This window comes from Pseudonaja textilis, chromosome 1, assembly GCF_049901715.1.
Source record: "Pseudonaja textilis isolate UNSWEBS1 chromosome 1, rPseTex1.2, whole genome shotgun sequence".
In the NCBI taxonomy this organism is placed as follows: Eukaryota; Metazoa; Chordata; class Lepidosauria; order Squamata; family Elapidae; genus Pseudonaja; species Pseudonaja textilis.
The window spans coordinates 255,723,313-255,736,776 of NC_141990.1; the positions used below are offsets into that span (position 1 = coordinate 255,723,313).

The window sequence follows — 13,464 nt, forward strand, 5'->3', positions numbered from 1 at the left end:
CAATAAACACAGGAAGATGGCCAAGGAAATTGTGTTCCTCCACTTACACTGACCTTCAACTACTCTCAAGGCTTTTGTACTGGGAAAGATTTCACACAGCGGCAGTTTGTTAAGTTTGTGTTGCTGTAGGTCCCACAGCTCAGACAAAATTTCTTCCATCCCCTTTGCTCATCATGCAAAGCACATCCTTTCTCATCAACAGTTTCAGGGAGCAGGTTAATGCTTTGCCAAGGAAAGTGTTTTAAAAGTTTTTCATTTGAGCTGTATACAGTCAAGCTGGAGTCTGTTCTGCATAGATTATCGGAATAGCACCAACCTTATCTCTCCATAATTGCTGCTAAAAACTGGGGCGGAAATAAAGGGGGGGTGGCAGTAGCAGAATACCAAGCGGTTCCCACTGAGAAGAAGAATTGAGAGCTATTAATCCCCCCTTGTATGGAATGTGTTAGTCCCTTGAGGGTGGGAGGCCTTTCTGCAACATATCCCACATCAAGTCCCATTTCATGGAGTCGACTTTTGTCTTTTTATAGACCCTTTAATTAACATAGCCCTCCTTCTAGCAGCTACTGTGGTGGTACTGTTTGTACTTTATGTAATAACAAGGGAGGGAAAAATCATGCCCAGTAGATCAAATAGGGACACAATCTAAAGTAGACTGAGCAATGGACTTTGAAGCAACAGGGCAATATTTGAGACCTTTTCAAGATTCTCAAAGGCCTTCCGGCAGAAAGCCATTGGAGCCTCCTTAATAGTCTTGGTCTTGTATCCTGTCAACATTATTTTTTTTCTTTATTATCAATTGTCCATTGCTGTCAATACCCCAAGACAAATAAGAATGGGTGGAGAGATCCAGCATTCTAAGTTCATTCTTGGGAATGGACTTGAAAAGATTCAATTCGCCGGCTTGAAAAACAATTTTTGATCTACCTGATTGTTTCAAATAGCAAGGTATGTCTTGAATTCAGCCTTAAGTGGGAAGCTGAGGACTAGTCATTTTTCAATACTTCACTGTGCTGTTTTTGATATGGAACTCTCTCACAATTTTCATAAAACGGTAGTATTGTGAAACAAACCAGTTTATCTAGGAGGCCACATAAGAACTCTAAGTATAGATCAATGTAGTGTTGCTATGCATATGTACACATTACACTATTCTCTTTGGGGGTAAACATCATTAGGCAAAGCACAGAAATGAATTAAGGCATGAGATAAAGGATAGAAAAGGAAGCTACTGTATGGCTAGTTCTAGTTTACCTCTTGCTACTCTTCTGTATTTCTCTTTCTATATAAACCATCCTCTTCCACCACTGCTTACACTGTCTTTGTCCCTTAATCTTCTCCCAGCCTCTGTGTTGCCTCTATGCTCACTGTTGTTGTCTTTTGAATAGCGGAACAATAGCATCATTCTTCCAATTATTAGGCTCAGACACCATCTTCACACATAATTAAACAAGAAGCACAAATTTTCCATAAGCCGATTGCATTTTAATTTTTCTCCACTTAAATCATCTACACCTATAACCTTTCCATTTTTCAACATTCTCACACTGTACTTTTTGACAGGTAACTACCATTCCTGTATACATGTCTAAAGTACTTCTTCAAGCATTTACTCATTTTAAGTACTTCCCAAATCCTTATTTTTATAATTCCCTTTATTATGTTGCCCTTGTCATGCACTTAGCCCTTATCATCCATTTCCAAAATAATAATTTATTTCCATCAAAACTTTTTAATGCCTATTGCAATCTGTATTGTTGACTGTTCTCTAATTCATTCCTACTATCTTTTTCTCTATACGTAGCTTATAGAATTTTTTCTCCCATCCTCATTTTTATAGCAATCATTTCCTTTTGGGTTTTATTAAATTTATACACTGACTAATTTGGAAATCAAAGTCCAATTTTAACCCAAGCAAGCTCATGGAATTCTATACAGGCCACACTGCAAGCCTACAACATGCCATTGTTCAATGCCAATAACCTACCAACCATGCACTGTAATGACAGGTATACAACATCACAACCAGTTAAAACTATTTTACTGCTTCATATTTATTATCCCTAGATCTATCTTACAACAAATTTGACACAAATTCAGAAACTGGGTCAATTTATTTGAGCCCTGCTCAAATGTAGGTAAAACTCAATACATTCAACCCCTTCTCCTAAGGTGCTGTGCAGACCTTCCATGCATTCTGTTCTTCAGCAGGATCTCATTCTGCCTCTATGAGGAACTGTTCCCTCACTCATTTTTGCCTCACTATTGGGCTATTTATTCTCTATATTTCCATTGGTAGCAGGAATTCCAGATCAGTTTCACAATGCCTTTTAAGGGAAGTGGGATAAAAATAGTAGTATAGTTGCATTGAAGTGACAATAATAAAAAGGAAGTAGCATGTTCAAAGAATTGTATGAATGAATACATGTAAGTTCTTAGGATTCCAATTAACTGTATAGGATGCAATTAGCTGTATAGAAGAAAATATGGTGGATAGAATTTTGCTTCTTATTTGTAAAAAAATATATTAATATCCATAAAAAAGCATGTATCTCCCAACGTGATGGGACTTGGTTCTTGTCCTATGCCTTAGATAGGGTGCTGTGGAATTTTAGTGGTAATAGTTTCTGTTTGAGATAGTGTGTTTGTGGGTTAGTAGGATAATATAATCATGGCATCCTTCTTTCTAGTGTTTTTTTTTTAAATTTTGTTATTCTTTCCTACTTTTAATATAAGCTACCCAGAGTTGTTTTGGGTAGCTTCTAAATTCCATAGATAAATCCATTTCATAAATAAATTATGACATTTACCCATTGTAATGTTGCTTTCCTACACAATCCTTATTCATCACTGCCAGTGTTGTTATTCTCTTCTTCTATCTACTTAAAACTATGGGTAAATCTTATATCACAATCAACCTAAAGGTGACCTCAAAGACATTTGGTCTGATTAGATAAGAATGCATGTTTGCAGCTTCCAAGAATTGGGAACTGGTTATTTAAAAAAAACACTAGAAAAATTGGGTTGTTTGTAGATAATATCAGCCATGGATCACAATTTTTACAATTGTAATTGAGCTTGCTTTCATATCAGGACCTCAATATAACGCATTTCAATAGCATTAAAAAGTGAATAAAATTACAAGATCAAGCTATTTTCGTTAAACGTATTGCTTACCTGTAATTTCTTCAAAAACTGCATGAAATCCATCAAAATTTTTGGAACCATCTGAATGAAAAAGGACATGAAGGGAGGAGCCAGTGCTTCGTATTGGGAGAGGCCTGTCATTGCCACAGAAGCGTTTAATTAACTTGCTGTCAACACTGTCCCCATCACGGACTTCCACATAATCGTACTGACACATGTAGTCAAACTCTACACTCAGCATGGCAAACCTTGACCGGAAAGAAAGAGACAGAACGAGAGAACAGCGTCAGACACCAAAGTTATATCTCTGTGCTCTTTGTGCTATAGAAGGGATCTCCAACCTTTGTTTCCAACCTCCTTGGTTTTCCTTGGTGCTTTTTGGATGAGAAGTAAAACTTCTTCAAGGAAAACAAAGGAGGTTACAGTTGCCTTTTGAAGGACAACCATGACCGGATGATTGAGAATCTCCATAGACACATAGAGAAATAATGTCTTAATAGTAAAGAACATGCCTTCGTGAACAAATTTCTAGTTCATTCGTGGAATGATCTTCCATTAATAAAGATGGCCCAAGAGCCAATAAACTGAGAATATATCCTGTCGCATTAATTTTAAATGTTTTTAAACTGACAGAGAAAGACAAAGACAAGCATTTATTTATTTAGATACTTGTATTCTGTGATTGAAATTAATAGCTCTGGTGAGGAGTCAGTAAAAATTCCTTTGGTGCCAGGTTTGAAATATTAGCCTGATACCTCAACACACCTTTCTCCAGGACATATAAAAAGAAAATTCAGTGTATTAAAATCCTACCTTAATTCAACCACAAATCCAGGTTTGGCATGTATAATCCACTCGCACTGGGCATTCAGTGGATAGCTCTCCAATAAAATCTGACCCTTGGAAGCTTGAAGAATCTGTCCACACCCTAGAGGGAAAAAGAAGAAAAATCACATAGGTATTAATAGAAAATTTATCTCAGGAACAATGACAAAATACAAGTTATTGATCATATGCACATGAGAAAATCTTCTCAAATACCTGACTAATTTACATGACTAAATAACTAAATGAAGTATTGAATAAAAGAGACATCAGCAACTGGTTAATAATTAGCACAAGTCTTGACATATAACACATCAGACCACAAAATATCATGATACTTAAAACCAGAAAAGTTGAAGGATTATATAGGTAGTCCTCAATTACACCACAATTGAGCCCAAAATTTATGTTGAAAAACTTACGTTGCTAAGAGAGTTTTGCCCCATTTTATGACTTTTCTTGCCACATTTGTTAAGTGAATCACTGCAATTGTTAAATTAGCATCACGACTGTTAAGTGAATCTGGTTTCTCCATTGACTTTTCTTGACAGAAGGTTGCAAAAGCTGATCACACGATGCCGGGACACTGCAACCGTCATAAATGTGAGTTGGTTGTCAAGCATCCTAATGTAAATCACATGTGTCAGCATTCCGGGAATTACAGCCATTGCAATTCAGAACTCTGAGGCAAATCGATTCCTCAAAAAACCATTTTTATTGGAAATATCATTCTGGCATAAACTAGTAAAAAGCCAGTTCTGAATCTTCCTGGGCTTTTCACAACCTTAAAAGAAAAAGAGGATGCTTCAATGATATTAAGTGTGAAAAATGGTTGTGTCACTTTTTTCAGTGCTGTTGTAACTTTGAATGGTCACTAAGTAAAATGTTGTAAGTTGAGGACTATCTGTATAGCATAAACAGGCCACGATCCCATTGGTTATCAGCACACTGGACGACATACCAAAAAATCTTGAAGGGCACTTAGAAAATTTATACATTAACAATATTTCTATCTGTCCAGTTGCAAAAGGCAGGTTTACTTGGAAAAGCTTATCCTGCAAAGATACTTCAACACCATTAAATAACATCTATCTACCCCAGATCCTCTGGGAAGGACAGAAAAGATGGATAAAAATGCCAAAACATCTGGCTGGCTAAGCAATCAACCATAATAGGACTTTCCTTGCTTTCCTCACGAAAAGTAATTGCTTACATGAATTTACTGTGGCAAAAATTGCAAAAATAGTGACACAGGGTTTTTTTCAGTCTTAAGTTCTAATACACAAACAAGCAAACAATACAAGGAGCCCAAATACAGTACAGAATGTAAAACTATTATTTTGGTATTGGCTAGTAAGAACTGTTACACAATAGGACTCTTGCTTAGCTCCATCAGATTTCAAAAAGCATCCATCAGGAAAACATTTATGGAACCATGGCCATTAAGAAGCACTGGTGGCATTCCAAGAAGTGTTTACATTGAAACTCTGGGAATTCTTAATACATTTAAAAAATTCCAAGTAAAAGGAGGCTCATCCAATGAACAGTGATGTGGTTGAATCATCTTCAGTAACATGCCAAATGTCCTATCTCAGAATTTCCTGTATCCTTCCTTGTTAAGATTTGTCCATTCCTATAAATGTAAATCATTTGCTGGTTTACCCTCAATTACCCTCAGCTATGTAGATTCCAATAAAACACAGAACAAGCTCAGAAGGGTCTGTCACAAGTGCTTCATTCCACACCAGGGCTTCTTGGCTCCTGATGTGAAAAAACTGGAGAATTAATTACATTGCCCCCATGACTGTCATTAGGATGCTGTTGAGATATACCAGGATCCGCTGGAAACTAATGTAGCTTCCCACACTAGGGAGAGGAAACGTAGCACAGTTGCTGGCTCTCCTCTCAAAACAACCTGAGACAAAGCTGCAGGAAACCTTCTTCAGAAGGCTTGACAAGGGTCCTTGAATCACCTCAGAGAACATTCCCTTTTCATTATAAGGGGGCTTTTCTGTTTCCTTTCTTTCTCTTGCCATTGGCAAGAGAGAACTGGTGCAAAGAGATGGTGCCCGTGCACGGAATACTGAATGCACCTTTCTTTGGAGAACAGTACAGTTTGAACTTGTGGAACATTTCTGCCAAGGAAGTAGCACTGCCCAACAAAGCAGGTGGTCCAAAGGCTAAAGAGAGAGCCATTCAAAGAATGCTCCAGAGAAACAAGCGCCACAAACCATTTCTGCGTGAAACATATACATGGTCAGATCCAATTGTCATTTTTCTGTTTCTAATCCATCCATCAGAGGGATACATGATACCTGCCCATCCTTTGATATTTAATTATCAGCCAGGCAGCTTCCAACCGAAACATGCTTTTATTTCTAAAGGAAAGAGAGAGAAAGGCAGGGAGGGAGGGAGAGAGAGATATTTGAAAAGTTTCAAGAATAATTTAAATGCTGAACATAAATCCTGTCTTGTCTTGAAGGAGAAAGAAGAGGTGCTTAGGAAGGGGAGTTGGAAAGAAATCAATTCTGAAAGACTGTAATAATCACTGTTCCTTTTGTGTCTGAAAAAAAGTTGGCAAAACTTTTTGGAACATATTTTTTCCCTGAGGACAAAGAATTACAGTAAATATACTAAAAGTAACGAATATTTTAAATATAACTTTGTTCTTAAATAAGTGGCCATGAAATCCACCATAAAAGACAGAACCACAGATTTAAATCTAAATAGTGCCAGAACTTTAGATTTAAATTCTGGCTTCTGAATGCTGTAAGAGTACCATAAATTGGAAGAAAAGCATGCCTGAAAATAAATGGTATGCTTGCTGAATTATTCAATATTCAAAACAGAGAATACGATATGAGAATGCAGTATCCCCTCGATTGTTCAATATGTTTATGGATAATTATGCTTATAGTGAAATTAGAAGTTCATTGAGTTGTAAAGTAAATATGTGTATTTTCATATATAGACAATGCCATGTAGAATACTCAAAGGATTTGCAGCAAATGTTAAATTGTGTGATGCACAGAGATCATGGATCTGTGACAGAGAAAACAGAGTAAATGCTGCAAGTTACTTCTTATTGATAAAGCCAGCAAGCAGATAAACAGGCATATCTTGGTAGAATGCTTGCAAAATTGTAGAAAAATGGACTTTAAAAAAGACTATAAATGCTGGTAGAAAGCAGTAGAAACTGGGTAGTACAGGTAGTCCTCAGACCATGTATTTAACAATAGTTCAAAATTGTGTCAATCGTGGAAAGAGTGACTTGTAACTATCCTCAAAGTTATGACCCTTGCACAGCCTCCCTCATCATATGATTGTAATTTGTGTGTTTCGGATACACACATTTGCAATGGTTGCAGCACCTTGTGATCATATGATTGTGATTTGCAACTTTCCTGGTCAGCTTATGCCAAGCAAAGACATTTGGGGAAGCTGGATTCACTTAACAACCATGGCAATTCATTTAATGACCATGGTAAAATGGTCATAACATTGTTTATTGACCGCATCGCTTGGTGACCAAAATTCCAGTCCCAATTGTGGTTGCAAATTGAGGAATACCTGTATGTGGGATGTTGCAAGATATAAAAGCTGAACCATGCTGTGTATAAGAGTGTACTTGCAAATGAAGTGAGTGCCAAGTGTGTTAGATAAAACTTTAAAGTCAGTTGAATATACTGGAAATGGTTTTACTTCAGAAGACTGTACAGCAGAGGTGGAACTCAGTAGGTTCTGGAGAACTGGTAGCGGAAATTTTGAGTAATTCACACTACCCCTGACTGGAGATTTTACAGTATCCTTCCCCTGCCAAGCCCACCAAGCCACACCCACAGAACCGGTAGTAAAAAAAATGGAATCCCACCACTGCTGTACAGTAAAACAGAAAGACATGTTCCAGTATAAATGGATAATTAAGAAATATGGATTGAATACAAAATGAGTTACCAGTCCAGATCTTCACTGGAAAGGCTATCATATAAAATGAAAATTAAATCCAAAACAAAGAGCTGGATGGAAAAAATTAAGGAGTTTAAAAAGCAAAAGATAGTGTAAAATTTGCTATTTTGCTATACGGACATGTAGGAAGCTACAATATTTGCAAAGTTAGTTATGGAGAATGTTGTGAATTGTATTGATATGGACCAGGTTTAGTTAGATTTGTTCTTCTCTTTTCTCCTACCTTTATGATGTTTTGTTGACTTACTCTCTTTTTGCATGACACAGAAAGTTGCTTATCCCAAACAAAAAAGTAAGTTGGATATCTATACAGTATATGAGTTTAGTATGGGGTACTTATATGGCTGAACCAGTTAGCAATAGGAATTTATCATTTTAATTTATTTGTATGTGAAAAATGTTCGTGAAAGTTGAAAATAATAATCAGGATGCATATGTTTGCATATGTTTAATCTGAAGCATGTTACCAGTAACTTTATGACTAATTATAACAGGAACACCACATGGTATAGTATATACCACGGATGTTAAACTCGATTGTGTCATGTGACATATTGCAACCGTCAATTAAAAAGATGCTCCTTTGGTCTTTTTAGCTGCCAGAAAAAGGGAGTGGGGGAAAACAAGGCATCCCTTAAGTGCCTAGATAATCACCCCGGCAGCCCAAAGTTGTCGGAGCATAAGAAGGTTATTGGAGAGCATGATTGATGACTCTTGGAGATGGATGTGTCCTATGGAGAGGTCACATCCAGGGGGTGGGGGGAAGACCAGGGTGAAGGGGGAAAATGTATGATGTAATTTAGTATCAGCTGCACCTAGCTAACGCCAACATGGCCACTTCTAATAAATCAATTTTCTTTTCTCTGAGATGCGGCTAGAGACTTTTGATTTGAATGGGGGTGGATTTAATGGAGCCCTGACAGCAACATTTTTTGCCTTGGCAGAACCGGGATGGGCGTGGCCTGCACATGATGCATCTGGGCCGCCATTTTGACACTCTTGGTATATACAGTACAACAAAAAAAACCTAACAAAGCATTTAGGGCTGGAGCTGAACTACTGGATGACAAACTGCTGTCTTCATTACAGCAGCTACAGCACAGATATCAGTGCCTGATGGAGACAACTGTAATGGCAATGGGTGCATCATTACCAGTTCTGAAAGATTAGGTTAGGTACATATCATCACAGAAAAACAAGAGTCAACAACAACTAATCGATCAATCAATCACCAGTGTCTGAAACTAGTTTCATGAAAACCGCTTGAGAAACGGAAGCTATTCTAGGGATCAAAGATGAAATTCTCTACATCTTATTGAAAACTGAAAATAAATTGTTACAATGAGATGGTAGCCCTCTGAAAGAATTATTAATAACCTCAAATGTGAAAATACTGCTTTCGCAAGTAACATAATAAGACTTATCTACACATAGTTGTTAGCCTACTTCTTTTTCTTTCCATTTACATTATTCCTTAACACATCTCTACTCTCTTCTTCATCTTCTTTCTTCACTTTCATCCTTTCTGGAAAAAGTGAGGAGAATATGACGATGCATCTAGGCTTCTGTGGGACATTGTTGGCTGTGATAGAGAATGATAGATATATGTAAATGAAGATAACTGATTCTGTAAATGTACCAGATTTACAGGCAATGGATTGATTTTCCCCAGGTGATCTACTCCCAATCTGGCCATTCAGATCTTCCAATGATGCATATTGCTGTTGTATTTATGTTACACCACCTTGCTGCTCCTCATCTTTTCCTCTTTCCCCATCTTTCCCTGACTTCTGAGGAAAACAGGATCAAAATAGGACAATTTGACCCTAGTCATTTGTGCTTTGAGTGAGGACTCTGGATAGATTTGTTCTATGAGCCATTTCTTTGCTTTCTTGGCAATCCATGGAATTCTCATGAGTCTTCTCCCACGCTGATTTTCAAAAGCATAATGCTTTTTCTATCTTGCTTCCAGGGGTGGGCTTCAAATTATGTAACAACTGGTTCTCTGCATGGTTGCTGGGTGGGCGTGACCATGGTGGGCGTGGCCTAGTCGGCCTCCTGCACCATTCTGGTTGTGAAAACGGGCCACGGGGGAGGGCGTTTTCAGCCTCCCGGGCTCCAGAGGCTTTCTTTGAGCCTCTGGGAGGGCGAAAATGGCTTCCCCAGTCTCCAGAGGCTCTCTGGAACTTCAGAGAGGCCCATTTTCTCACTCTCCCCGAGCCTCCACACAGGCCTGCAATTACCTGCAATCCAAAATGGGCCGCTTGGGGACTCCTGGTTGGGGCAGGCTGGGGTAGGCAGGGTCAGCCAGGTGTAGGATATTTCAGTTCATTGAACTGACCATAAAATTAACAACCAATTCACCTGAACCAGTGAGAACCAGTAGCAGCCCACCCCTGCTTGCTTCTGGAGAATCCAGTTTTTGCTTCCATACACTGTCACAGGGAAAAGCATTGCCTGTTCATTTTTGATCATTTTAGATATAGACAAAGCACAACATCTGAATAACTTTTCTAAGACCTCCATTGCTACATTACATTATATACAGACAAGCATTTGGTAAAGTTTAACTTTACATTGTCCTATTTTAAGTGATAATAGCTAGCACTACAATTTTATTCACATGTAACTGAATTTAAGGTCCACTTAATACAATGGCATACCTCTTGGCAATTATGTATGGGAATGCTCTATTCCTGTGGTGCCTTTACTGGTAGCAAAAAGAGAACCTTTTTTTAAAAAAATGATGTGTTTTACAAGGTAAGTTTGCAGTGAAAGAATCGCAGACATTTATATTCAATCTACTCTTTAGATCAACATATTTCCAAAACTCACAATTCAATGTGGTTTTTTTAAAAAAACAGAACTAATTTCATTCAGTCAGTATTGCAGTAAGGCAGAACATTCAAAATGCTGCAGTGATGAAATTTTGCATATTCTCCTTACAGTCTTTGCACATGCAATGATTTCTCACTAATCTGTAACAAGAAATTATTCTATTCCCCCCACCCCACCCCCAAGAATCAACTTATATTCTTATTTGTCCAGGCAAATCTCATATGCACCACTTACAGGATAGGTCTTGGTACTACAATCAAGACAGCGAATAAACAGAAAGAGAAGAATTTCCAGGCCTTGAGATGTGCAAAGGATTGTGCCCCTGAACCAACATATTTCTCTTTGGTCATTCAGTCCATATGGTCTAATTTTCTACAAATGCAGATAGTGTGTGTGTGTGTGTGTGCACGTGCGCAAACCGAGCAATGAATATTTTCCTTACACTTTCTTCAATTAACTATTCCTGCTGATTGCCCATCACACACACACACACACACACACACGAATGATGCTACCCATACCTGAAAAAACAATTCAACTTATCTTTTGCTAAAGAAGCACCTCTCCCTCCTCACCCAAAAGCCCTGGAAAAATATTCAGATTAGGCATAAGGACCTATTTCACTCAGGAAAAATATTACAGTGAAAATTTAAAAACCAGGGATAATGATATAACTGTAATAATATTACAGTTACCTGTAGGTGGGTTGTTGATAGAAGCTTTCACCTGTAGTCTTCAAGGAGTGCCAGACAATTCATCTGCTAACAATGCTCTACTTTACAATTTCCTGACCAAGCAGAGATCTATAAACTGCCTCCTATAAACTGTAGGAAAACCTAGACAGCCTCCTCCAACTCCCTCCTTCTCTCTGGCAATGGCTGTATTCTACAGAATACTTTGCACTCTGGTTAGAACCCAGGATACCAGATCTGTGCTGTGCAGATTTAGATAACCATTAGATGGCAGCAAAAGGTTACAGAAAACTAAGCATTGTCCATAACAATCTGCATTTGGGTGCCCTTAGAGCTCTGGGAAATAGAATGGAATCCTGGGAAAAGAATTGGAGAAATACTTTTGGCCTATAAAGCCCCCGTAGTTCAGTATGAGATAATTTCCTAACCCTTAAAAAAATCATCTTTGGCTGTATTGTCTTATATTTTCAAATTGAGTGTCAATGGCCATGCAAAGGATTAGGAATTTGTCTTTGCTTTGACATTAGCAGCTCATTTTGCTGGACGAGCTACAAGGAGTTTTTTTTTTCCCCTTTCCCAGTCAAAGCATCAGCTCTCCTTGTGGTAAAGTGCATCTCTAACCAATACTTACTCATGCAATCGCCTCCATACCACCCAGCTCGGCATTCTGCACAATAAATGCCTTTGATGTAGAAGTTGTCTAGTGATCCTCCCCAAGACCCATTGCGACAGGTCTTACAATTCTCGAAAATCATGCATCCTGAAAGAAGAGGAGATAAATTCTTTAATTACGAATGCTTACATTTGGGTTTCTCCGACAGGTAGCTGCAAACCATAGCCCATGCAACTTTGGCTGTATAAAATGTGCCTTGGGAAAGTCCTTTCAAGCAAAACACTCTTCTAAGCCAAACACACTCAAACATAAAGAAAATATAAATATAATTATGAGGTTATAAATACAGTGATAAGCCAAACACACTCAAACAAAAAGAGAATATAAATACAATTATGAGGGCTGGATACAAAAATTTACAGACATGAATTTTCCTGTAGTCTATAATGATTGAAAAAGAGATGACATGATGACATGACAACACAACCACCATTTTCATACTTACACTCTAATGTAAGATGCACATGCTAAAGTCATGGGGTTTGTATGATGATGCCACAATATATGTTTCTTCACCTGGCCTCTCTTGCCATCACTCACAGATGCCTATAGCTATTGCACTCAGGCTTTCTCTTATTGATCTCTTCCTCTTTTTTCCTGAAAATCCTCTTGTTTAAATGAAATTTACTTCCTGAACATCCTATATTGTTTTATATCAAATCAGATCAATCTAAACTAGAATTTTAATTTCAGTAATGCCCCCAATGATGGCTCAAATATTAGATAAAATTCAGTACTAGTTTCTGCCCTAAAATTTATGAACAAGAGTTCACTTGCAAATTTCAACATAAATATATTATTCAACATAATAAAAAGGAGGGCTGTGTGTCATTCAAAAATTATTTAGAAGGGGTACTTTGGATCACATATAGATGAAAGTGCAGCACTTCTTTAAAGCCAGTTGCATCTTCTTCTGGCTTCTGTGTGAGTTAATATATGACATTAAGGATACAGCTGTTTTAATGCCTCAACATTAAAGTTTACAGCAGTTTTCACTTATTTAGGCTCATTTGGAAAATCTGAAAGAGGATATGGTGGCTTTAATAAGAATTTACACTGACAATCCCATTTGGCCTGAGGGGCATCCTCTGAATAAGTTTCAAATCAGGCAGAATCCTATTGATACATATTCTTAGCAGTCTTATAAGCTGCTTCTTTATATCCTTTATCTTCAAAAATTTTCCTCAGCTGACTTTGAAATCAATAATAATTCTTTTCTATTTTTTAAAAAGAAGATAGTGTGCAAACTAGGCCTTGGAGACTGAACTGTAGCCTCCACCTAGTACTGAAGCCCACTGTGGCTTTTTGGAGAGCTTCCAGGCA

The 13,464-nt window shown here is 37.7% G+C and overlaps 1 protein-coding gene across 4 annotated transcripts in view; it reads right to left on the bottom strand.

Annotated features, from left to right (window-relative positions):
* Window positions 1-13,464, bottom strand: part of PAMR1 (peptidase domain containing associated with muscle regeneration 1) — a 72,557-nt gene that overhangs the window by 45,220 nt on the left and 13,873 nt on the right. For all 4 annotated transcript variants that reach the window (XM_026704601.2, XM_087921368.1, XM_087921366.1 and 1 more), the window contains exons 3-5: window positions 12,100-12,228; window positions 3,961-4,075; window positions 3,178-3,395 (exon numbers count right to left, since the gene is read on the bottom strand). In XM_026704601.2, coding sequence (XP_026560386.1) covers window positions 3,178-3,395; window positions 3,961-4,075; window positions 12,100-12,228 — 462 coding nt within the window. The remainder of the gene's footprint in view (window positions 1-3,177; window positions 3,396-3,960; window positions 4,076-12,099; window positions 12,229-13,464) is intronic.